The sequence below is a fragment of the Ctenopharyngodon idella genome, chromosome 11 (assembly GCF_019924925.1).
Source record: "Ctenopharyngodon idella isolate HZGC_01 chromosome 11, HZGC01, whole genome shotgun sequence".
In the NCBI taxonomy this organism is placed as follows: domain Eukaryota; kingdom Metazoa; phylum Chordata; class Actinopteri; order Cypriniformes; family Xenocyprididae; genus Ctenopharyngodon; species Ctenopharyngodon idella.
In genome coordinates, this window is record NC_067230.1 from 20,143,577 (window position 1) to 20,170,558 (window position 26,982).

The following is a 26,982-nucleotide window of genomic DNA, read 5'->3' on the forward strand; positions in this document are numbered from 1 at the left end:
ATGCACTTAAATGATAAAGCAAGTTAAAGCAAACTAACAGTACTAGTACAAGCTTGGGCTAAAATGCTAAAAGCATAAAACTACTCAAAATATATACACATAGCAGAGCTTACTGAATGATTCTGTGGAAATCTGTAGAGATGTTACTAAAGCAAAAACTTGTTTTGGTTTGCCCCGTTCTTTTATCGCTTCCTCTAATTTTGGTACTCATGCATCTACTTCCCTCTGGTGGTAAAACCTAGTAAATACAGGACTCTGACAGACTGTAAGTGATTCTGCTATCACATGAAATCAACGGACTGAAATTCAGAGTCACCTGGGCCTTTACGCTTTGTCTCTGCTGCTTTTCTTTTCCTGGTGACAGGAGCTGTTAACACTTGCGTGTGAGAGTGAGTTTTCTGCTAGATATTCCTCTGGGCTCAGGCTGTCAGATTTCATTCCCTCAGGCACAAATATACTGAGTTCAGTGTATCCAGCCTGCAGGCTATCATCAACATAGAAAGCACAGTGGGTTTGAAATTAGCCAGTTGCAGCTGCATTGCAGGTTCATGTTTATATGGGAGGGGGTTGGTTTACACCAAGGACCATAAAAACCTGAAATCACTTGCATTGGGTACCAGTCAATAGTTCTCTCAAGAAAAACAGCTTTATTATGAATATAGTAAATAATGTTTTAGTGAAAATCTACAAATGGAGAAAGGTTTGTATGACAGTCAGGTTTAACGATACATTTTGGTGTTTTTTTTGTGTGATTTTTTAAATGTTTTTAAAGTCTCTTTTGCTCACAAGACTGCAGTATGATGGTTAGCCATCTCTGATGATTTTCAAAGGCATGCAATTTCTAAAAAATTATCATCAGTGGTGGATATCAATAAAGATTGGATATTGAATTGTGCATTGGTTATTGAACTAAAAGTATTGTTTATCTGTTAAACTATATACAATAGCAACCTACAATTGCTGCTGTGACAAGCAGCTTAATGTTGAAGCAAAAAGATCTCAGATCACTTAGCGACTATAAATAGCCTCCCACTTATTTGAAATTATGTGTGAATTTTATGTGCTATATTCTAGTTAACAGAGCACATGTAAAGCATACGTGTGCCACCCATCCACCCACACTCACATAAACACTCGCTGTACACACAGTTGCTCCTCGCTTTAAGGTTTGAAAAGCTGTTGTAGCCCCTGTTAATTTTAGCATAACTCTCTGTCCACTCTCCATATGTTATATCACTTCACAGCAATAAACCTTATCTTGATCATTTCTCGAGCCGTTATAAACTATTTTAAGCTTCATCCGGGACCTCTTTCTACATACCACCCATTCTAATTAACATTTAAAATAACCTCTAAACCCGACGGCTACATTTTTCACCACCTGCTTCCCGATCAGGTTCGACTTTGTATAGAGATAACGCCTAGACAGAGCGCACCACGGACACAAATCAATTTCCAATCCTCCCACGTGGACAACACTTTATAGATTACCCAACAGGCACAGGTCTTTCTTAGGCTGACCCTTGCTCATTACAAAGCTAACTATTGGATTTTGCCTCATTAAGACAGGGCCACATGCCAGAATGCCCCCACCTGAGGTCAGCAGCTTCTTATCTCTCCTCAGACAGTTAGAGGAAGCTAAGATAACAATGGTGAAGTCGCTCACAGTTACAGTAGCCCTGCTGAAACCTCCCACATTGAAACTCTGTGTATTTTTAGTCATACTGTAGCATATGCTGCTGAGAAGCTAAATGACTCTTCTGAAATGATCTAGAATCAAGCATTCCACTCACGTCCTCACGCAGAAGTCTCAAAGTGAATAAATGGATGATGGTCTCTAAACATCTTCTAAGGTGCCTACAGGAGCTCCATCGCTCACAGTTCTCATTTCGGTTCCCCCTCCAGACTGATTGCATTACGGCAGAGCTCTCATCCATCGCAATAAGAGGGAATAATGAATGCCGGATTCCATAGCGCGGGTGTTATGACATGTCCGTGAGGGCTTTTTTTTTAGGGTTTAGTTCATGTTGTAAATGAAAGTAAACACAAAAAAAGGCATTGATCTAGATTTTCTGTCTGATACAAGGGTCTCAAATGATTTGTTTTTTGTCTGTGACTAACTAATTTAGTAATCTGTCTTAAGTACACTAACTTTTTGGAAACAAGCTCCAAATAAATTGATTTAAAGGGTGAAGTGTGTCATTTTTCAGCACTATAGTCTTGCATCAATTTACCTTTGGTTTTATATATATATATATATATACACAGTGCTCAGCGTAAATGAGTACACCCCCCTTTGAAAAGTAACATTTTAAACAATATCTCAGTGAACACAAAAACAATTTCCAAAATGTTTAATATAACATCTGTTTAACTTACAACATGAAAGTAAGGTTAATAATATAACTTAGAGAACAAAATTTTCAGTTTTACTCAAATTAGGGTGATGCAAAAATGAGTACACCCCACTGAAAGTCTCTGGAGCAAAGCTAAATTTTAGACTACAAATGTCTAATTTAACAAGAATTCAACCAGAGGTGAGTCTAATTATTCATTACACAGGTGTCCAGCAGACAGTTGACTATAAAAGGGTGTTAAAACCCCTTCCCATTTCATGCTGTCAGCAATGGCACCACATGGAAGAGAAATGTCACAAGACCTGAGAAAGAAAATCATTTCTTTACACCAGAAAGGTGAAGGCTACAAGAAGATCAGCAAAGCTTTACTTATCAGTCAGAATACTAAAGCAAAAGTGGTACAAACATTTTAAAAAGATGGAACTGCAACCATCTCACAGAGACGTCCAGGTCGTCCACGGAAGTTAACACCTCGACAGGAGCGTCTTCTGATGAGAAGGGTTGAAGAAAATCGGCACACAAGTTCACTGCAGTTATCTAAAGAAGTAGAAAGCCAAACTGGGATGACTATTTCCCGTGACACAATACGCCGCACACTGCAGAGGAATGGCATGCATGGGTGCCGTCCACGAAAGAAGCCTCTCCTAAAGCCCAGGCACAAAACAGCCCGCCTAGAGTTTGCCAGGGTCCATGCTGATTGATGGCATCATGAATTCACAGATGTACTGCTCTATACTGAAAGAGAAGATGCTACCATCACTCCGTGCCCTTGGTCGTCGTGCACTTTTCCAACATGACAATGATCCTAAACACATTTCTGAAGAAGAACAGGGTGAAAGTGATTCAGTGGCTCCTGATCTGAACCCAATCGAACACCTATGGGGAATTCTGAAGAGACAAGTTGAGCATCACTCTCCATCCAGCATCCAGTCTCTAAAAGAGGTCATTCTTGAAGAATGGAAAAACATAGATGTTGTAAAATGTCGCAACTTGTTCATTCCATGCCTAGAATTAAAAATCGTGGAGGCCATACAAAGCACTAGATGTAGTAGTTTTTGTTGTGGGGTGTACTCATTTTTGCATCACCCTAATTTGAGTAAAACTGAAAAATGTGTAATCTAAGTTATATTATTAACCTTACTTTCATGTTATAAGTTAAACAGATGTTATATTAAACATTTTGGAAATTGTTTTTGTGTTCATTGAGATATTGTTTAAAATGTTACTTTCCAAAGAGGGTATACTCATTTACGCTGAGCACTGTATACACTGATCAGGCATAACATTATGACCACTGGCAGGTGAACTGAATAACACTGATTATCTCTCCATCACGGCACCTCTTAGTGGGTGGATATATTAGGTAGCAAGTGTACATTTTGTCCTCAAAGTTGATGTGTTAGAAGCAGGAAAAATTGGCAAGCATAAGGATTTGAGTGAGTTTGACAAGGGCCAAATTTTGATGGCATTCAGAGCATCTCCAAAACTGCAGCTCTTGTGGGGTGTTCCCGGTCTGCAGTGGTCAGTATCTATCAAAAGTGGTCCAAGGAAGGAACAGTGGTGAACCGGCGACAGGGTCATGGGCGGCCAAGGCTCACTGATGCTCGTGGGGAGCGAAGGCTGGCCCGTGTGGTCCTATCCAACAGACGAGCTACTGTAGCTCAAATTGCTCAAGAAGTTAATGCTGGTTCTGATAGAAAGGTGTCAGAATACACAGTGCATCGCAGTTTGTTGCGTATGGGGCTGCATAGCTGCAGACCAGTCAGGGTACCCATGCTAACCCCTGTCCACCGCTGAAAGAGCCAACAGTGGGCACGTGAGCATCAGAAGTGGACCACGGAGCAATGGAAGAAGGTGGCCTGGTCTGATGAATCACATTTTCTTTTACATCACATGGATGGCCGGGTGCGTGGCCTCCAAATTCCCCAGATCTCAATCCAATCGAGCATCTGTGGGATGCGCTGAACAAACAAGTCCGATCCAAGGAGGCCCCACTTCGCAACTCACAGGACTTAAAGGATCTGCTGCTAACATCTTGGTGCCAGATACCACAGCACACCTTCAGGGGTCTAGTGGAGTCCATGACTTGACGGGTCAGGGCTGTTTTGGCAGCAAAAGGGAGACCAACACAATATTAGGAAGGTGGTCATAATGTAATGCCTGATCGGTGTGTATATATATACCAATTTCAGTGGAATCAATGGTTTACTAATAGTTCTCTCTGTCAGCTTGGATATGAGAAAGTATTAAAGTATTATAACACTGAAAAAATTCAACCTTCAGCTTTAGCATACATGTCTGATTAACTAAAACATGTTAATTATATATACAGAATCTGGGAACAAGAGAAAGATTAATGAAGTCATTTTTTCCAAACACACATGAAATTACATCCAACAACATTAGCATTCTTTGCATCAGGTGCTAATATATATTTAATTTCATTACCTCAAAGCTGGCCAGTACTACTATGAGACCCTTCAACAGTATGAAAAATAAAAACAATTTGCTTTCAGTAAAACAATCCATGCAGAATATCTAAAGAGCCTGTGTGCAAAACAAAAATTGACAGCTATGAAGTGGGCTTGACTTATAAGTCATTACATTTGTTCAGTTATAATTGTGAATTTATTATGGCTGATTTAACATTTGAACGCAATTTTCAGGTCTCTGCATTAATACAAAGCATTGTGAATTCTCCCAGAGTGCCATAAGAACGTGTTAGTAAATCTATCGTGATGATTGGCAGACTAATGGGAGTATAACCTCGCTCACTGACTTTAACAAAGATTTAAGAGTGATGGTCTGGACAGATGAAACAGCCGCGAAATCCTCTATAGTCGAACTGATCCGCCTTGCCTCACCCTATCCTTTAATCTTCCTCTCTGTATCTCTGTTTGGTGTGTCACGGTTGTGCAGGTCAGGACATAGACTGATAGCTAATGAGACATTTCTGCATTAGTTGTTTTCTCATCTGGAAACAAGACACCCAGGGCTGTAGATCACAACTTAACTCTAGCATCCACTGACATCCATCTTATACAGTCTTGGATGGCCTGAAGCCAACGGCCATTCGTGGCACAACACTATAGCATTCATTCCTCTGTGCATCATTTTTCTTCATTGATAAGTAGCATTGCAGATGGCTGAGCATGAAAATGGGATTTGTGTGAATACACAATGAGAGATTCAGAAAATTCTTTATATTTGACAGTAAATATTTATGTAAATCTGCACTTGATCATGTACATTGGAGTTATATAACCGCTGTATATGTGGAGTTATAATAACTGCATGTGTGCAAACATCCAAACACATGCAGAGAGATATTTATCACCACAATAATGGTGACACATTGACTTCTGGGAGACTAATGTGAAATAAACATTTCCATTATAGTTAGTCACTTATTTATGTCAATATTGTTGAAGAATCTCTTAAAGGGATAGTTCACCCAAAAATGAAAATTCTGTCATCATTTACTTACCCTCAAGTTGTTGCAAACCTGTATGAATTTCTTTCTTCTGCTGAACACAAAAGAGGATATTTTGAAAATTAAGGGTAACCAAACAGTTGATGGAACCCACTGACTTCCATAAAAATACTATGGAAGTCAATGAGGCCCATCAACTGTTGGTTACAAATATTCTTCAAAATATCTCCTTATGTGTTTGATAGAAGAAAGAACAATTTTGACAGTCCCCAATCACTTACATTGTATGGAAGAAAGGAGCATAGACATTCTGATAAACGTCTGCAGAAGAATAACATCCTACATTCTCAAAAACAAAAGTGCTGGGTTGTTTCAACCCATGTTTGGGTCAAATATGGACAAACCCAACCGCTGAGTTTAAAAATGAATTTAAAATTTAAAACCAAAGGTTGGGTTTATCCATATTTCACCCAAATGGGTTGAAACAACCCAGCATTTTTAGAGTGTACAGCTTTTGAATGACACAAGTGTGATTAAATGATGAGAGAGTGTTCATTTTTGGGTGAAATCCCTTTAACACTGGTGCTTAGTGGGTGCATTGAACTGCGTCAATATAGCATCTTTGAATCTGGAGAAGGTTACACATGCATTGCCCTCCTTCGGAATTTGCACCTTATTAGCATCCCAACTGTTCAGCCACCCTAACACGAGCAGAGAGATGAATTTAGTTTTGGAAGGGAAGATTAATAAAACCAAATTATAATAAAACGAAGAGCAGAAAAACTGCATGAACATGGACTATAAGTCTACTTTCGTTTCTGATCAGCTACTGTACCTCAATTTCTCTTGAGTTAAGATACATTATAGGATTGCAAAGTTTGCAGATTTTGCCAGCACAGTTATAGTACCATTAGAAAGCTGTGAAATTATCTTTGGCAGAAACCACTGAAAAATTAAAACAGCCCACGTACTACATTACTGACCTAACCTGCTATGTTCATCTAATGTAAATCCCACAGGTGATTCAACAATCTGGATGTGCATGGGAAAATACGGATTACTTCTTGTTTGAATGAAAATCCATGCATACTGATTTAGTGCATCAGGATGGATATTAATCGTGATGTCCCAGTCGTGCAAGCGTGGAGCAAATACAATAAATCTAAGCCAGGGTCAATCAAAGTCAAACCTATGGGATCAAGCAGTTAAGGATGGCTATTTGCAAGAATAAATTAATCCTGATTCTCAGTGCAGAATCAGATCCCAGCACATTTGAGAAATTATTATTAGAATTTAATAAATTTATGTACAGTATTTGAAGCAGTACATAAATTCCTATATTCTGCCAGTAAGAAGTATGTATAAACTTCTGTACTATTGTCAGATATTATTCTTTAATAAGATTTCTGTGTAACATTTGAACTCCTTGTTGGCAGAATCTCTAAATACTTAAGATTTGATGGTTCAACTGAAAAAAAAAAAAAAAGTGTTATAACTCCAGCTGTGCGTTTCAGAGGTGATTTTCACCTCTCAAAATAATCACGTTTCAGAGCATCTCATACAGAATGGAATAGCTGAAACGAGTTCTCCAGAGACCGGCTGTTTTTCTCCATGGTCTCTATGTGTCTCTAGATTCTCTTGAAAGAGACTCACAGGTTGCAGCTGAGGCCCCACACTGTTTGCATATGAAATATTCATCTGTGTTCTAGGCCTCCACGGAAGGAGCCGATAAGCCTGTTCCAAGCAGATGCTCCCTATTAAAGAATATGAGCAGGAACAAGCATTCTGTTTGTTTTTTTTCCCCTTTAAAGTTTTTACACTCTGCCTGTGATTGTTTGACTGTGTTATTGCTTTTCCTCATTTCCGTAGATGTGTTTGATTCAGTTAAGTTTGGAGGAGGAAATAGGCAAATGAGATAATTGTGGAGCCATGAATCACATCACACCCTCAAAAATAAAGGTTCTTAAATAGTTCTTTTCAAATAACTCTCATCCTATCAAAAAATATTTTTGACTGCATGGAGACTAACAGCAACAGTAGCTGGTTTTCTAAAGAAGTAGGTATTAAAACGTTAAAATAAATAGTGTCAACTTATTAGAGCTTATATGGGTCATCGAAGAATAAAGTTTTTAAAAGTGTAAAAAAAAACTAAAAAAAACATAATGGATATAATTCATTTTGAAGTTTTAACAATAAGATTATGTGGGTTTTATAATCAATTACATAAGTTTAAACACTGCTTTTGTCATTTTTTACAAGATTTGTCACCAAAAAAGTCATTCGGTTTAACCAAGATTTCGGTTTTACCGAATGTCACTTTTGGTTATACCAAATTACGATATTTTCAAACAATGCCAACACTCTGATATCTAGCTAGCTAGCAAAAGGACAATCAAACATTTTATATTTAGTACAAGTTTTTAAAATATTACAACATTTTCCATGTTTTATAGCGGTTGTACCGAATGACCTGATGTTTCGGGACATGCGTATGAGCAAGAGAAAACATGAAGTTTTCAAATAGTTAAAAGAGAGTTAGTTACTTTGCTTCACGACCATGTGGTCCTTTGCAGGTGTCTGAATGATGTCACATCCTGTCACATGATACTGACCGCATGACTTGATCCAAAATGGTCCCTTTATATTGGTTACTCCAAATGACATTCTTTCTCATAACAAAGCAATGACTTCTACACATAATTTTAATAGCATTTTGCACTATGTTGATATATGATGTTATAAAATCATGCCAGAATAAAAAATATATACATTTTTTACATTTTAAGATGTTTTAATCACAAATGAAATGGCTGTATTGGCCTTTGGACGGTTAAACCAAATGACCTTTTGACACTTCAAAATCTTTAAAATACCTTTATATATAGGAAAATATAATTAAAACCTTTTGGATTCAATAAAAGAGATGTAGTTGTACTACCTTACATACTTTGGATGTCATATTTTTGTTTATTATTATTATTATTAAGGCCTTTGGACAAAAAAATTACCTGTCACATCATTGACCCATATACAAGTTAATTACCAGATAATATTTTACATATACTGCATATTGATTTTCACAGTATTGGGTCTTTATACAAGAAAATATGTAGCTGTCTTTAAAATTAAGGGGGTTCCTTGCAATATTTAGAAGTTTATATGTGGAGGTTCATAGCATAAAAAAGTTTGAAAAACCCTGCTATATGGAATCTTTATTTTTAAGAGTATAGATCAAGCAAAATCATTTGATGATGAGGATTTTTCAATCCATTTCCAGGATTTCAATCTACATAAAAAAGCTATTCAAACATTTCCCTCTCATTTTCCATTTCTCTTTATTTTGAAAATTGTAGTCATAGTGCCAAATGTATAGATAGCAAAAATACCAATTATGAATTTGTACCTCTCAATAAAGACATGAAGGAACAAAAGCTTTTGTGCTTGCACAGGAACACTGTGAGATCAGGTCATATTTCATGGAGCCACAATATGGTTTAGCCTTTATAGTTCCTTGAACAGTACTCATCCTTGGTGACAACCTATAGAGATTTTCAACTGAATGCACTGACTTTGAATGAGAGAGGCAAACTCTCTTTAATGTATTCTCAATTCAGCACTCTCTTAGTAACACAAACACTTCAGGTTCTTTATGCGCAAAGAAAGGCTTTGTAGATGGAAACATAAAAGTTTTAGGCAGAGCAGCAGTGAGGCCATGTCCTTGCTACACTCTTCCTTCTACTCTCTCGGTAAATTTTTAATAAAGGCAGATTTTTACTACACATCTCGTCTTCTCTAAGAACTGAGATAGCCTACGGTTTTGAAGTGCAGCTGAATGTTCTTCTAACATCCACAAACTATCTATTAGGAATTCAAGAATCAGTCCTCAGAATAAAAGCTCCTAATGTCTTGAATGACCAGTGAAGGTCATATATAAAACTATATAAGTACACAATACATTGTTCAAAAGTTTTAAGATATGAATACTATTATATTATATATTATATATTATATTAATACTATATATTTCAAATGCAGGACTGGTGAGCATATGAGTATAATATAAGTGTTGTATAATTACAACTATTTCTGCATTGTCTAGATATGTCTAGTCAGTAAACAAGAGAATATGATTGATTATATGATAAATCATAAACTAGAGGAATATTATAATATTTTTTCCTTTCTTTTTTTTTTGGTTACACCAGTAATATACACACATGCACTCTATAATACAGAAAAAATATAAATATAAATATAATAATAAGAATTATTCTACAACTACTCTCATTACGTAATTTAACAGACAATGATTGTCAATATTTTTAGACCCTGAGATACAAGACTTACACATTACATATAAATATTAAATGTGCATTAAATATGGAATATGTAAGTTAAATATTAAATGTGTAAAAAAGATGTGTGACTTAATTGCCAACATTACAGATATATATCTGCCTGAAACAGAAATGCACTACTGACCATGATATTATATTAATAGTGTAAGAAAAAGAGACATTTACACGTGTTTTGTGATATTAATAGAGTGCATGGGCCTAAGAAATGGGATTTTGCTTACCATTACTCAACAAAAAATGCCTCATCAGATGATCAATAGCTACTGGAAAACATTCAGATCCCACAACAAGGCAGTAACATCAAGGAAAACCTTCACAAGAACATGAGAGGAGAGTGCAGACGCTCCATCAAACTAAATAATAGAAATTTTGAACGCTGGGGAATGTAGTCTATAACAAAAAGCCTCTAGCAAATTCAGGGTCAATAAATGGAGAGGAGCGGTGGAAGGGAGGAGGAGCTCTCCTTTTCCCTATCCGATGTAAGAATGACAAGAGAAGGGAGGAACAAGGAGAGGGGAGTGGACAAAAACTGGCTTAGGGACAAAAATCTCCAAAAACCTGAACAGTAGCTGAGAGGAAGATCTAGACATAATGTGATGCAGCATTTTGGTTCCCTGAGCACCCGGGGTTACTACTGCTTCATTAAGTCCCCTTTCCCACACAACCATTCGCCCACATACATCCAAGAGTAGCAGAGAGGGACTTAGAAGTAGTTACATCTATTTTTGAAGTGCTACGATCACTGTTTGTCTCCATTCTAGATGCTAAAAGGACAAAACAGTTGGGATTTGGGCTCACAGAATGAGTGCTATCGCCACTGAGGACCAGGACATGTTCTGTGAGAAGGCAGTGGCCCTTATCGTTGACCTCTGCCTGGATGACAGCCCTCTCCTAGATTCGGAAACCTGTCAGGATTTCCTTGTGCTTCTGACCAACGGAAACCCCAACATCTCCAGCGCAGGTAAGTTTCCTGCAGTGTTTGATGGGAAGCGTGTTTGTTGGGGGCGATGTGGGTGGGGGACGCACTTATGTTTATCTGCGTATATGCGTGAGCGTGAGGTAGGACTTCAAAGGATCGTGACCTTTTAGATATGCCCACTTTCTGCCCGATTAAACAGACTTTTGAAAGTAAGTTCTGTATAAATAATGAATTGCCATTAGTTACCTGCCACTTTTTTATTTGACTAATGAGCCTGCTTGTGTTTGATGTTGTTCTCCAGTAAATTAAGGTTGCTAGTCATTGGTGATTTAGATCATTTGTAACTGTGGCACCTCCTTTTTTCCTGTCTAATGACAAGTGCACAATTAAGCTTCGGTTGGAGAAATTTCATTGATGTGCTTCATAGGAAGATGGATGCAAGTGTCTTACAACGCACCGCTTCAGACTACAGGTTCACGGCAGTCACACAAGGTAAAATTGACATGAAATTGAATTTTGGACACAAGATCGAAGGAGCTGTGATATCTCAGAGTTGGCAGGTGAAAGGAATGTCTAAAGCAATACAAATTATGATGAATTCCATATCTGGCAAACTGCCATGGAGGAAGACACAGAATCTGATTGTCACTCTGAGTTTCTGTCACAGGAGAAATCAAATAAAACACTGCAGGCCCTGACCTGCATTATGTCCCCGACCACAAGGATAGTGAATGCCACTGTGTGTTATCAGTGGTGTGCGGTCCATATAAGCTGCGAATGCTCTGCATACCCAAGCCATTCGTGGACTTGGCAACTAATATTAACATTATAAATTACTATTAAATCCCTTGTTTGAGGTGTACCATAAAGCCTACATGATTGGAAATTTGTATGTAACTCTCCGTACTTTATTTATTTACCAAACGATGGTAATTTTCTTTAAATCTGCCAGTTACAGAGACTTCTGGGTAAGCTGATCTTCAGCAGCTTTTGCGCCTTCGCGCTTTTGTTATGAAACGTCATCATTGTCCCGCGTTCTCATTGGTTTGCTGGCCTATGGGAGTTTTCATGGGCAGGATAAGCTGTGAGCTGATATTTTGCCCAAGAGGAAAAAATGAGCTGCTGCCAGATCTCGATCACCAAAAATCACATTGTATTTGATACAAAACTAACTAGACTTAACCAAATGGGGGGGAAAAATCATAACTAAAACTATTTTCATAGTATTTCATTTTCTCCATCGAGAATTTTTTTATGAAAACTTGTCAAAACTTGTTTAAGACAGTTCTACTGTAACTAGATCAGAGGATGTTAATCGATAATCTGTGCGTTTGTTAAAAGTCATTAGTTTGCACAATTTCAACTTATTTTTTAAAGAATACTGATATTTTTATTTATTATAGCCTACTTATATTTATTATAATTACATTTTATTTTTTATTTATAATAGGCTGCTAATACTTATTATGTTATACTTATTTTTAATTATTAGTTTAAAAAATACTTCTACAATTTAAATTGATGCAATGGCGTGTTTTATTTGTCGTTTCTGATTTAGATCTGATAAACTGATACGTTTAAAGGTGAAGTATGTTGTTTGTGTGACACTAGCGGCACCTAGTGGATTACAAAAATACAGCATGTTTTGCAAACGCACCTTTCGCATTTCGCGCCTTCGTCGACTCAAACATCACAAAAGCTTTTATGGGGCGTTCACACCAGATGCGATTGGTGCAAATTGGACGCTTGAACATTTTGAGTTTACTCGCTTCATTCGCGCGTGAAATTCACTTCACAACAGACGTGAATTCGGGTCATGGGAGGGGCTTCTGTCCCTCAGACTCTTCCACTTCTTCTGCACACTTCCTCTGAATAAACACATCAACTTGTCAGCAGGAAAGTAATTGTAAAATACGGAAAATTTTTATTCCTGTTTCTATAAAAGTACAAAGATGTATCGTACAGCTCCGGGTATCCACATACAGCGACGATGATTTTGTCCTCCATTTGTTGTTTCGGATTTCTGCCTCCGCTTGCTACGTCGTAATCACGTCACTACTAGAGCAAGCTTCTGATTCACGGCGCGAATATTCAAGAAAAAAATCATCGCGAATCACACGTTACGTGCGTCAAATGCCTGAAACGCTCAATTCATTCACACCAGTTGCGAATGAAGTATTTACATGTTAAGTCAATGCAAAGACGCGATAGACATCCTGGGTGTGATTTGCGCAAATTGAGCATTTCGGGCGTTTGACGCGCGTAACGCGTGATTCGCGCGATTTGAAAAATCTAACTCTTTGGTGAATTTCAAGAGCGAATAAAGCAAGTAAACTCAAAATGTACAAGCGTCCAACTACTCGCGAATAGCGCGATTTATTTGCGCAAGTCGCGTCTGGTGTGAACGCCCCATAACACTGAGAACGCGAGTGTCTCGCATATTAGCTATAAACCCATTCAACGTAACTGCATCGGCCACATTTTTTTACATGACGCACCACCCAGCATACCCGGTTAAAAAGTTACTGCTTGCCACTGATATATATATATATATATATATATATATATATATATATATATATTAGGGCTGTCAACGTTAACGCGTTAACGCATGCGATTAATTCAAAATCTTTAACGCATCAAAATCCTTAACACGAAACATCCCACCGCTGCATGGCCAGATGATATGAAAACTATGTTTCTCAGCTGGATAAAGCAAACCAGCTTCTTGCTATGAAAGTTTTGATGGATGAGGATTGCAATCAAAGTAAAGACGATTGCGGTGACGTACAGAAGCACGCGTGAGTCTGTTATATTGATGCGCAAACAAATCATGTGTGAGCTCTCTCGACGCACTGATCGCACATTGTATTTATGCACACAGAGAGTTTCAGAACATTCACATTTCAGTACATTCATGTTGTTTTCACACACATTCAGGATAATGTTTGGATTTGTCCTGTGTATGTTGCTGTGTACTTTAGTATAATATGCAGGTCAAGGCGGTTGGTTTAGGTTTTTTTGGCATGTCCATGTGGTCCTGTTCAGTATTGCAACATGACTTGTCTAAAATGTAAACAAGCTCTTTGTTGTTGCACATATTATACACTGTGAATTCTGAAACTTCTTTTTTTTCTTTTTTGCTGTGATTTGGTTATTTGGTGTCCTGGAGTCTGCAAGTGTCCTTCTTTGGAAAGACATCTAAATTTACCTTGAAAAAAGCTGAAAAATACAGTTTTGTGAAAATCACACTTCAATCTGATGGTTTACTTTGCTGGATAAAGGCAATGATGGCAAAATGGACGTGTTAAACAAGGTAAATGGTGTATGCTTAATTTCACGATATGTGTGCGATTAATCGCGATTAAGGGTGTGCGATTAAAAAAAAATTAATCTATTGACAGCCATATTCAGCATCTTGATATGCCACACCTGTGAGGTGCATGGATTATATCGGCAAAGGAGAAGTGCTCACTAACACAGATTTAAGACAGATTTGTGAACAATATTTGAGAGAAATAGGCCTTTTGTGTACATAGAAAAAGTCTTAGATCTTTGAGTTCAGCTCATGAAAAATGGGGGCAAAAACAAAAGTGTTGCGTTTATAATTTTGTTCAGTGTGTGTGTATATATATATATATATATATACACACACATATACATATACACAGTGCCCTCCACAACTATTGGCACCTTTAGTAAATATGACCTTTCATCGAAGTAAAACAATTGAAAGTGGGGGGAAACTCACATTATGAAATAAATGTTTTTCTCCAATACATGTTGGCCACAATTATTGGCACCCCTAGAAATTCTTATGAGTAAAATATCTCTGAAGTATATTTCCAGTCATATTTAAATGTTTTAGCACACTACGGTGACTAGGAGCATGTGATTGTCCAGCCATGACTTCCTGTTCAAACATGTACAAACATGAGGAAACACAAAGGCCAAATTCCCTTAATCATTCATAACAATGAGTAAAACCAAAGAATATAGTTCTGATGTGCAGAAAAAGATTGTTGAGCTTCACAAAATAGAAAGTGGCTGTAAGAAAATAGCTAAAGCATTGAAAATCCCCATTTCCACTATCAGGGCAATAATTAAGAAGTTCCAATCAACTAAAGATGTTACAAATCTGCCTGGAAGAGGACGTGTATCTAAATCGTCCTAATCCGCGGTGAAAAGGAAAGTTTGAGTGGACAAAGACTCTCCAAGGATAGTTGAGTCTTGAGTCTCAGAAAGCCTAAAAAAATCACCAAACAGCACCTACATCCCCACAAGTTGTTCGGGAGAGTTTCAAGAAAAATCCTCTGCTCTCATCCAGAAACAATCTCCAGCATATTCAGCTGTCAGACATGACTGAAACTTCAAACGGGACCGGCTTCTATGGTCAGATGAAACTAAAAAAAAGCTTTTTGGCAGCAAACCCACCAGATGGGTTTGGTGCACACATGGATAAAAAGTACCCCATGCCCACGGTTAAATATACTGCTGGATCTTTAATGGTGTGGACCTATTTTTCTGCTGGAGGTCCTGGACATCTTGTTCAGATACATGGTATCATGGATTCTATCAAATACTAAAAGATAAAAATCAAAACCTGACTGCGTCTGCTAGAAATCTTATAATGGGCCGTGGTTGGATCTTCCATCAGGACAATGATCCAAAACAAACACAAAATTGTGTCTCTGAGCACAAAATGAAGCTTCTGCCATGGCCATCCCAGTCCCCTGACCTGAACCCTAAAGAAAATGAGTGGAGTGAACTGAAGAGAAGAAGCACCAACATGGAACTGGAATCTGGAGGGCATATATATATAGAGCCTGTAATATAATGCTAACTTGCCTATATTTGACATGTGATATTGTTACTTATTACAAGTAGTTCTCAACTGGTGCCCTTATGGAAAAAAAATATATTTCCCTATATATAAATGATCAATATATTACATGATTTAACAGTATATTTGAAAATATACAGAAAAATATATTGCGTAACTATATATATATATTGAATAATACATAAGGAATTGCCGCTTTTCATATTTTGAAAAATATGTGATAATATATTTATTAATATATCATAATGTATGTCATTTTAAATTCAGCAATATACTTCATAATATATAGATTTATATGTGATCAGATATGGTACTGCATGCATAATATATTGCAGATATATTTACTCATGCAGTATAAACACATATATGGTAAAATATATTATGTAACACATTTCTTATATTTTATAATTATTTACATTTTAAATGTTACATATTTTCAAGTTAGTTAACAAAAGCACACCTGCATGTACTAAAGTTTCTACCAAAGAGACTATCACTGTGCTATAGCGTGCACAACTGTTATTTTTTAAATAAAGTTATTATAGTCTTAATGGTGTTCAGCCAGTCATAAACCTAACCATAGGCTCTACTCTTCAGCACAAAAACTCACACACACCAGAAAACCTTTTAAATTCCAAAATAATAGAACTTTAAACACTAACAGATCTCGCCCTATATCAATATTGAGCAAAACACATGAAATAGCACTTAATTTTAACATTTACTCTCCTTTAACAGTCAGAAGCAAAGCATGCTGGGAACTAGAAGTCTGTTGTAACCACTGATTGTAACTCATTCCATGAATGTGTATATATATATATGTGTGTGTACAATACATTCACATTTATATGGGAACATGTATGTGCAATATATGTATACAATAAAGGATAAAACTTTATGTAATGCTATTTTTTTCTTCATTTATAAATATTTTATATGTATCAATATATAGCCATACATGGTCAATGCATATATTGCAGTATATTAAAAAATATAAGCACTAGTTTCCCAAATATGGAAATGTATTATGTAATATATCGCATTATATTTTGCAGTACATTCCCTTTTTTTTTCTGTAAGGGCACAGATGTAATGTAAGAGAATTTATATAAATACATATTTATAAAGATTTTAATTATATGTAATATTATAAAAATTGTAATACAAATGTTTATATAATTAAATACTATAATTTAAATACTAATTATATAAATAAATTATATAAAAATTGTATTAAATAGTATTTAAATATTTTGCACTTTGTATTTTATTATTATAAAAATATAAATTATAATAATATAATTGTGCATTTTTAGCATATCAAAATAAGTAATCCTAAAAGAAATAAGCCGATGTCTAAACCATGTGTCCAATGCGATCATATTTTAACACTCAGAAGCTAGCCAAATTAGTCAGCTTCCAACACGGACAGCCTAAAAAACATGGAAAACCATAATGTAAACTGAACAAGACAATAGAAAATGTCCCAGCCTCCATTAGACTTGGTACTGCTTTGAGTTGCCACTTGATGTCCAAAAATCCCAAAACCAATGCTCTCTACTACAAAAGAACAAAAAAAAAAAAAAAAAGATTATAATGTCATAAAGTCATAATGATTGAGCTCTAATTAGGAAGGAAGCGCTGAGTGTGTGAAGGGAGATGCCCGCTGACTTGACTAGGAGTGGAGGGAGGTTCTGGAACTTGCAGTCCACAGGCAGTAATACTAGATGAATGAAGGACTACCGCTGGCCTCCGCAACCCCATGGCGAGAGCTGCACCCAGCCTGCCAAAAAGCAAAGGTCATGCATCAGGAGAGCCAGGTGGTGCAGCACTCGTGCAATGCCAAAACCCAACACGATAGAGCAGGACTGGGAACGTAACAGAGGAGGCACTGATCAACGCTCTGCAGTTTGTTGCTAATTATCTGAAGCAATTGTCCAACATCCCTCTCGAATAGATCTCTTGACGTGAAAGAGCATGTGTTACTGCAGCTGCACTGTAGTAAAGAGCGTCATTTTCTATTAGGAATTCATGGGTTGCTTGTGTTGAAGTCATGCCTCAGTTTTCTCATGAATGAATATTTCAAAGATGTCAGATCTAAACGAAACAAAAAAGCTGTTTGTTTAATAATTCAGGTTTTGCCCCCCACGGTTCAAAGTATCTTTATATATTTCACTTTGACTCAAAGAATGTGTACACGGGCCTGGATGCTTTCAAGCCTGCACGACACTTTATGCTCTTATAAAAACACTTTGTGCCATCCGTGTAATGGACTACAAAGGAATGTAATTTGTCATTTTTAATGTTTTGCGTGGTCGTTAGAGACCGAAGCATCATTTGGTTCTCGCATGTGTATTCTTTTGCAGATGCAGACAAAACACAGTGCAAAAACTCCTCTGCACTAATATTTAGTGTCATCGCAATAACGCCAGTCAAGTCACCTTTATTTATATAGTGCTTTATACAATACAGATTGTTTCAAAGCAGCTTTACATTAATAAAGTTCTGTAAAGCAGCTCTGCAGCTCAAGTAAGTTCAGTGTTGATTCAGTTTAGTTTCTGTCTAAAGTTCATCAATAATGAAATTAGTTAATTTCAGCTAAAAGCAGCTCTACAGAAGACAATAGTGTTGTTATTCAGCTTGAGTCAGTTCAATGCTGAATCAATTCAGTTCAATAGCAATGTGTCAATGTTGCAAAATTCATCAGTTATGAAACAAAGTCAGTTTAGCTATAAATTGAGAGTGAATCTACAATGAGAAAGGTACAAAAGACACATTTAAAACAGTTCATGTGACTACAGTGGTTTAACATTAATATTACGAAGTGACGAGAATACTTTTTGTGCGGCAAAAAAAATCCAAAATAATGACTTTATTCAACAATATCGATTTCAAAACAATGCTTCATGAAGCTTCAAAGCTTTACGAATCTTTTGTTTTGAATCAGTGGTTCGGAGCGCATATCAAACTGCCAAAGTCATGTGATTTCAGTAAACAAGGCATTGTTACATCATAAGTGTTTCGAAACGTTTCGAAATTTCTATGGTTTGCGTGACTTTGGTAGTTTGATACACGCTCCGAACCACTGATTCAAAACAAAAGATTTGTAAAGCTCCGAAGCTTAATAAAGCAGTGTTTCGAAATCGCCCAGCACTAGATATTGTTGAATAAAGTAATTATTTTGTTTTTTTGGTGCACAAAAACTATTCTCGTCGCTTCATAACATTAAGGTTGAACCACTGTAGTCACATGAACTGTTTTAAATATGTCTTTAGTAGCTTTCTGGGCATTTGTCAATGGAGGCCTCACTGAGCCATCAGATTTTATCAAAAATATCTTAATTTGTGTACCGAAGATGAACAAAGGTCTTATGGGTTCAGAACGATATGAGGGTGAGTAATTAATGACAGAATTTTTATTTTTGGGTAAACTAACCCTTTAAGTAGCATTTTTAGCACAATAGCAGTGGGACTATTAAAATTTGAAAGGGCGATTATTGGATTGCATTTGCCACCTTTATTCATTATTATATTAAACTTATATCATTAAAACAAAAAATTATAATGCTACCACTAGACTAACAGCTCATGCTTGATATTTACCTACAGTTCCATGCATTTATCCACTGACCTAAAAAAAATCTAAATCACTTACATTTCAGTTATGACTTGTAAATGAAAATATTTATAAAACTTAATCTGGTTATGCCTATGCCCACATACTTGGTCAGAATCAAAGTGTAAACACTGAAGCCATCATTAATTCTCATTGTAAACGAGCATTACAAGTTTATTGACCGGCATGTATAAAAAGAGTGCTGAGGAAGGAGAATTTAAGATGGTCAAAGTCAATATAATGCCACTCAAGCACATGATGATGGCGTATGTTAGGGATGACCATCTTTCTCACCCCATTTCTATTGTATAGAAGCCCTCAAGGTTAAATCAATTACATTTCCTTTCCAACATGACGAGAGGGATATGACTGAGTATAATGGTTGAGCAATAGAGGGCATGTGGAGGGGGGACCTCATTTCTTTCCACTATAGTTGAAAAAGATGAAGAGAAACCATGCAGAATGGCGGTTGCATTACAGAGTAGCACCTCTCCTCCTGTTTCATTGAGCAGAACATTACTATTAGCCACTAAACAGTAGTTTAACACACTAAGCTCCACTGCAGTGAGCCAGCCGCTCATTCTAGACTTACTACTGCAGCTGCCGCATTATGTGGCCATGAATAAATAAAACTGAAAGTAGACATCAGACCAGCAGGGAAAATAGCATACACACTCTATGTATTCTCCTCCCTGCTGAAGAAGGAACAAGATAGAGATGGAGTTTTGTGTGGCTGTGTGTGTGTGTAAAACCTCTACGGGGGGAGTTGATTTTCAGTAACCCAATGGGGAATTCCTGTGTGCTGGTGAAGCCCTGTGAGGTCTGATTAAATAATTTAGCAAATCCCAGTGTTGTGTGCCAAGCTAATTTGTGACCATATCTTTATAGGCCTTGTTAATTACTGAACAGGTGTAGACTAGGCACAGGCAAAATCACCTACTTTGTCATTTTTCTTTATTGGACTTAAGAACGCTCACTTGCACAAAGCTTATTCCAGTAGTGTAAAGTAGGCATATATAAGTAATTTTACTGAGTATCAAAGATATTAGCAACTTTTACTCTGTATTTGTCTACATTTTTAACTCTTTAATCCAATACATTTGTGATGAGTAATGCGTTACATTTTGCATGGCACCTAACTTTTTCTGCAGCAGTTTATTTCTGCTATAAAGAAGTGATATCGCCATCTACAGGGCAGTGAAGGTACTATATCTTTATTCACCCAAACTTGTCAAGGTATACTTTACGTGAATACGAGTGCATTAGCAGATAGTTGTTGAATCGCAGGTGTTTGATTTATAAGATAAGGACATGACTGCAGCCGGTGATGAGGCCGAAACGGCACGTCCAGTGCAAGTGGACATTGGCTAGTTAATTTTACTTAGCATTTTTTTATTTATTGTTATATTGAAGAGACCATTTTGAATGTTTACTTATGCACTTGAGCTTAACTGAGACTTGAGTGTTTGTAGACGTTTAAAAGGTTGTCGTGTCGACCTTGATTTATTGCAGTTTTGAGTTGTTCAGTTTTATTTTGATTTTAGAAAATTGTTTCTTATTTTCATGCCATGTCTCTTAGCTGTTGAGGACTAGTGCATCTTTGAGCCTACATTCAGTATGAGTGAAATACTTAAGGGGTCATATAATGCCACTTTTACAAGATGTAAAATAAGTCCCTGATATCCCCAGAGTGTGAATGTGAAGTTTAAGCTCAAAATACCCCATAGATCATTTTTTATAGCATGTTAAATTTGTCACTTTTTGAGGGTGAGCAGAAACGCTCTGTTTTTGTGCGTGTTCCTTTAAATGCAAATGAGCTGCTGCTCTCAAGAAGAGGGCGGAGTTTCAAGAGCTCATGTTAGCAGCTCTGATTATGTGATTACCTCACGCAGACTCACTGAAAATGTCAGAAACTGTTCAGCCTTTTTATGTTCAAACCGGAGTCAGACAATGATGGAGAGACTCAAGAAGAAGTGACAACATGTCGAATGCAACAGGACTTTTCTGAATGGTTAGTTGATAAATTTATTTAGCTAATGTGGAGTTAACTATCTTAAAGTTATTGATTGCATATTCTGTCATGATAATCTATAAATCGCTCTTGTGGGAACTGTTGTAAGATGCCTACAGAGCCAGAGAATATATGCTGCATGAAGATAGAACAGGTATAGTTTAGTTTAATTATGGTTCTAATTTGTCATGTTGTCATCTTGATTTTGACATGCTATTGCATTTGTGTTATGTACTGTATTGCAGTAACATGGCCTCACCCCCTTTGTTGTGTGTTCTCGGGGGCGGGGTTTATGTAAATTTTAGGGTTAGTGATGTCACCAACCCAGGAAGAAGCTCGTTGTAGTCCCTACCAGCCGTTTGTTGTAGTCCTTAAACAGAGAATTCTTTAAAAGAAAATATCTCCCTTTGCAGACGTTGTTTATGCTCAAGCAGCAACAATACACACTAACTAAAGTTAAAAAGTGAAATCACAATGAACCACCCCTTCAGGTACTGTTAAAGTCAGACTTTCAGTCAAGTTGTATTGGAATTGGTGACTTGTATCTTGTAATTGAGCCATTTTCACTGTAAGGTATCTGTACTTTTACTCAAGCATGGTTTTCAGGTACTCCTCTGGCTTATTCTTATAATAGTGAAATCTGTCTGGAGTCTGGCAGTGCCATTATCTTAGGTATGAATAATGTGAATTTATACATGCAGACAGCCAATGTTCTAGAAAAGTAAATGTGAGAACCAATTCATCAGTTCAACCTTGTCTCTCAACTTCACAATATCACACTGACATCAGACCGAATGTGTCAGAACTCAGAAAAAGCTCATTTAACTATACAGTGATATTCCAGAAATTAAAATTTGTATTGATTTTCAGTGGATTTTAAGCTTCAAAAAGGATGCAAAAGAACTATAAAATTATCATAAATAATTATATATGACATATTGGCTATGTTCCAAATAGCTTTGTGTGAAAAGAAATTAACTGTAGGTTGTTTTTCACTGAATCTTCCACTCCGGGCTGTTAACTGCAATGGGATCGCTGCGTCGACTGACAAATCAGGCTGATTTTGTGAACTGGATCAACAGATCTGACTCAAAAGAATAATTTGTTCGCAACAGATAGCTCTATTTTTATTATGTACTTTTATAAGCACGCCATGCGATTGATTTTAAGCAAACGATGACTTAAATTTCAGCGTGCTACTTGCACAAATGTATTTGATGGCTTCAGAAGAACTGGAATATAGTATACAAGTTGTATGGACTACTTTTATGGTGTGGTTGTTGTAATTTTGTAGTTGACAGCCTTTTTTCATTTTATAGAAAAAGCAGCCACGATATTCTTCAAAAATTCACAGTTTGTTATTTGGAATGAAATGAGAGTAAGTAAATAATGAAAGAATTAAAATTTTTAGTAAGCTATCCCATAAATGCTACATTACTAAAATCCATTCACTGCATAAACAGGTTTAAGCCATTGAGAATAAGATAATGGAGGCCCTTTTGTGTCAAAAGTGTTTAGGCATTGCAAAGGACATTGATTTCTGATGTCCATCTCCATGTGCATCACTTCTAGGAATCAAGACATTTAAGCTGTGACTATCTCAAAAGATGAGAGCGAGCAAAAAAGAAGGCGACTGAAAATGGCCCTGACTATAACAAACGAAAATTGAATCACAGGCCGCCCTGTAGCGGGACATGGAGAGGATTCAGGGGGTTTAGACAGCGAGCAACATCTAAATGGACTCATTTCTAAAATCTAATTTCCAGGGTCTGCCTGTTGTGGGGTGACTGTGACATTTCATCCCTGATTATGTTAAATCTGTTCTCCGTTCAGTGGCATGGGCCGAGGTTAACAAGCCATGTATGCAGTCATTGACGAGCCCTGCGAGTAGAAGTGGATTCTGATTCTGCCTCTCAATGCCAGACCTCTCAACAAAAAGAAATTCAACTATATTTTCAAAATTTAGTGCAATGCTTGGGCTTGCACAATTGCTGGGCAATGAATGACGTATACTATATGCTTCAACTTAAAGTGAGTGATTTATGCTTTGGAATGCTATCAGATCAAATCTATATATAAATACAACCCAAATTCCAGAAAAGTTGGGACGTTTTTTTAAAATTTGAATAAAATGAAAACTAAAAGACTTTCAAATCACATAAGGCAATATTTTATTCACAATAGAACATAGATAACATAACAAATGTTTAAACGGAGAAATTCTACACTTTTATCCACTGAATGAGCTCATTTCAAATTTGATGCCTGCTATAGGTCTCAAAATAGTTGGCACGGGGGCAACAAATGGCTGAAAAAGCAAGAAATTTTGAAAAAAATCAGCTTGGAGAACATTTAGCAACTAATTAAGTTAATTAATATCAGGTCTGTAACATGATTAGCTATAAAAGGGATGTCTTAGAGAGGCAGAGTCTCTCAGAAGTAAAGATGGGCAGAGGCTCTCCAATCTGTGAAAGAGTGTGGAAAAAGATTGTGGAAAACAATGTTCCTCAACGTCAAATTGCAAAGGCTTTGCAAATCTCATCATCTACAGTGCATAACATCATCAAAAGACTCAGAGAAACTGGAGAAATCTCTGTGCGTAAGGGACAAGGCCAAAGACCTTTATAGGATGCCCGTGGTCTTCGGGACCTCAGACGATACTGCATCACTCATCGGTATGATTGTGTCAATGACATTACTAAATGGGCCCAGGAATACTTCCAGAAACCACTGTCGGTAAACACAATCCGCCGTGCCATCTGCAGATGCCAACTAAAGCTCTATCATGGAATAAGGAAGCCATATGTGAACATGGTCCAGAAGCGCCGTCGTGTCCTGTGGGCCAAGGCTCATTTAAAATGGACTGTTTCAAAGTGGAAAAGTATTCTATGGTCAGACGAGTCCAAATTTGACATTCTTGTTGGAAATCACGGACGCCGTGTCCTCCTGGCTAAAGAGGAGGGAGACCTTCCAGCGTGTTATCAGCATTCAGTTTAAAAGCCAGCATCTCTGATGGTATGGGGGTGCATAAGTGCATACAGTATGGGCAGCTTGCATATTTTGGAAGGCACAATGAATGCTGAAAGGTATATAAAGGTTTCCAGACGACGTCTATTTCAGGGAAGGCCTTGTGTATTTCAGCAGGATGACGCAAAACCACATACTGCAGCTATTACAACAGCATGACTTCATCGTAGAAGAGTCCGGGTGCTGAATTGACCTGCCTGCAGTCCAGATCTTTCACTTATAGAGAACATTTGTCGCATCATTAAACGAAAAATACGTCAAAGACAACCACGAACTCTTCAGCAGCTGGAAATCTATATCAGGCAAGAATGGGACCAAATTCCAACACCAAAACTCCAGAAACTCATAACCTCGATGCCTAGATGTCTTCACACTGTTTCGAAAAGAAGAGGAGATGCTACATCATGTTAAACATGCCCCCTTCCCAACTATTTTGAGACCTGTAGCATCAAATTTGAAATTAGCTCATTTAGTGGATAAAAGTGTAAAATTTCTCAGTTTAAACATTTGTTATGCTATCTATGTTCTATTGTGAATAAAATATTGACTCATGTGATTTGAAAGTCTTTTAGTTTTCATTTTATTCAAATTTAAAAAAACGTCCCAACTTTTCCGGAATTCGGGTTGTATATCTGTATACTGTATGTGAGAACAGTATGAACAGTAATGTGTAAGATCATGTAATCTCATCTAATTTCTACTTTATCTCATTAATCCCCCTTTATTGCATATTATTAGTAGTTTTTATACAATGGCATCAGTAACTGTCCAAGTGTGTCTTTAAATTACGCACAACACTCTGTCACGGTTCATGGATTCACTTACTCACCCTCGTGTGTTGTTGTGTGTGTGTGTGTGTGTGTGTGTGTGTGTGTGTGTGTGTGTTGGGTGTGAGTGAATGATTGTGTGGGCGTCACCCATTATGGTCTGATTGCGATCTGTTGCCAGCCGTGTCTTGTTAGTGGTTGTTATATATTGTGCATGTCTTTATGTGTCTTTGTCAGTTCGTTGCAGGCTGTTCCCGGTGTCGTGTTCTCTGTGTGTTTCTTCCTGGTTTTTGGATTCTGGACTTTCGTCGTGTGCCCTGTTTTCTGGGTTGGATTATCCTTGTTCTCTGATACCCGCTGTAGCCCTGCGCCACCCAGTGCCTCGCCACTCTGCACGCCACAGCCTCTGCCTCGACTGACCCTTGGAGTGAAGTTATTGTACAGCATTTTCCTGTCAATAAATATTGTTATTCTTGCACTTGGATCCTCTGTCTGTGTTCATTCCCTGACAGAACGAACTGACCACTTATGGATCCAGCAAGGTCGTCGGATCTTCAGGAGTATTTGAGCAGGAGTGCTCAACGGATGGATCATCAGGACGAGCAAGTGGTGGCCACTGCTCGTGCCGTTCAGGCGTTGGTGGCGCAGGTGGCTGAGTTATCTACCCAGGTTCAACATCTTTCATCTCCCACTGCGCCAGCTCCACCGTCTGTTCCCCACCCATCCGCCAACGTCAGCAGTCAACAAGAGCCGCGTATTCCTGCACCAGAGAGGTATGCTGGAGAACCAGATGTTTGTAGAGCCTTTCTAACGAAGTGCTCTATTTATTTCTCTTTGCAACCTAACACGTTTTCTTCTGAGGAATCTAAAGTCGCGTTGGTCATGACGCTTCTGACGGGACGCGCAGCGTTGTGGGGAACAGCGGTGTGGGAGAACAAACATCAGTGCTGCTCCTCATTCCACACCCTGTCGCAGGAGATGAGACGGGTCTTCGACCGTTCGGTGGCGGGACGGGAGGCCGCGCGCAAACTCGCGGATCTGCGGCAGGGAATCCAACCAGTGTCTGATTACGCCATCAAATTCCGCACCCTGGCAGCGGAATGCAAGTGGAACGAGGAGGCGCAGTGGGATATGTTCCTGCATGGGTTGGCCGACCGTGTTCAGCAGGAGATTTACCAGCTGGATCTACCCACCAGTCTCGACGGTCTCATTGAGCTCGCGCTGCGGGTGGACGCTCGCTTGCAAGAACGCGCGGCGCGTAAGAGGCCCGTAGCGCGCTTCGAGGAAATGGAGGAGAGCGGTGCCAGCGGAGTTAACACGGTCGGTCCCCCGTTCGATCCTGAACCCATGCAGGTGGGTAGAGCTCGGCTCTCCCGGGAGGAGAGATTACACCGGAGAGAGATGGGACTGTGTTTGTACTGTGGAGGGGCGGGGCATTTTCTTAGGGAGTGTCCCGTAAAAGGCAGAGCCCGACAGTAGTACCGAGGTTATTGTCGGGTGGTCTTTCCTTGGATAAATCCTCATCTGCGACACTCCTCCCGGTGAGACTACAGTGGGTATCGGGGCATCACACCTGCCAGGCTCTGGTCGACTCGGGGGCGGAGGGCAGCATCATGGACTATGATCTGGTCACGCGTTTGCACATACCCATT

General features: G+C 38.0%; 1 protein-coding gene across 1 annotated transcript in view; it reads left to right on the forward strand.

Annotated features, from left to right (window-relative positions):
- The first annotated feature begins 10,713 nt into the window (after window positions 1-10,713).
- The window catches only part of syt6b (synaptotagmin VIb), a 49,670-nt gene continuing 33,401 nt past the window's right edge, over window positions 10,714-26,982 (forward strand). Inside the window, exon 1 of the mRNA XM_051911779.1 lies at window positions 10,714-11,109. Coding sequence (XP_051767739.1) covers window positions 10,950-11,109 — 160 coding nt within the window. The 5' untranslated portion in view covers window positions 10,714-10,949. The remainder of the gene's footprint in view (window positions 11,110-26,982) is intronic.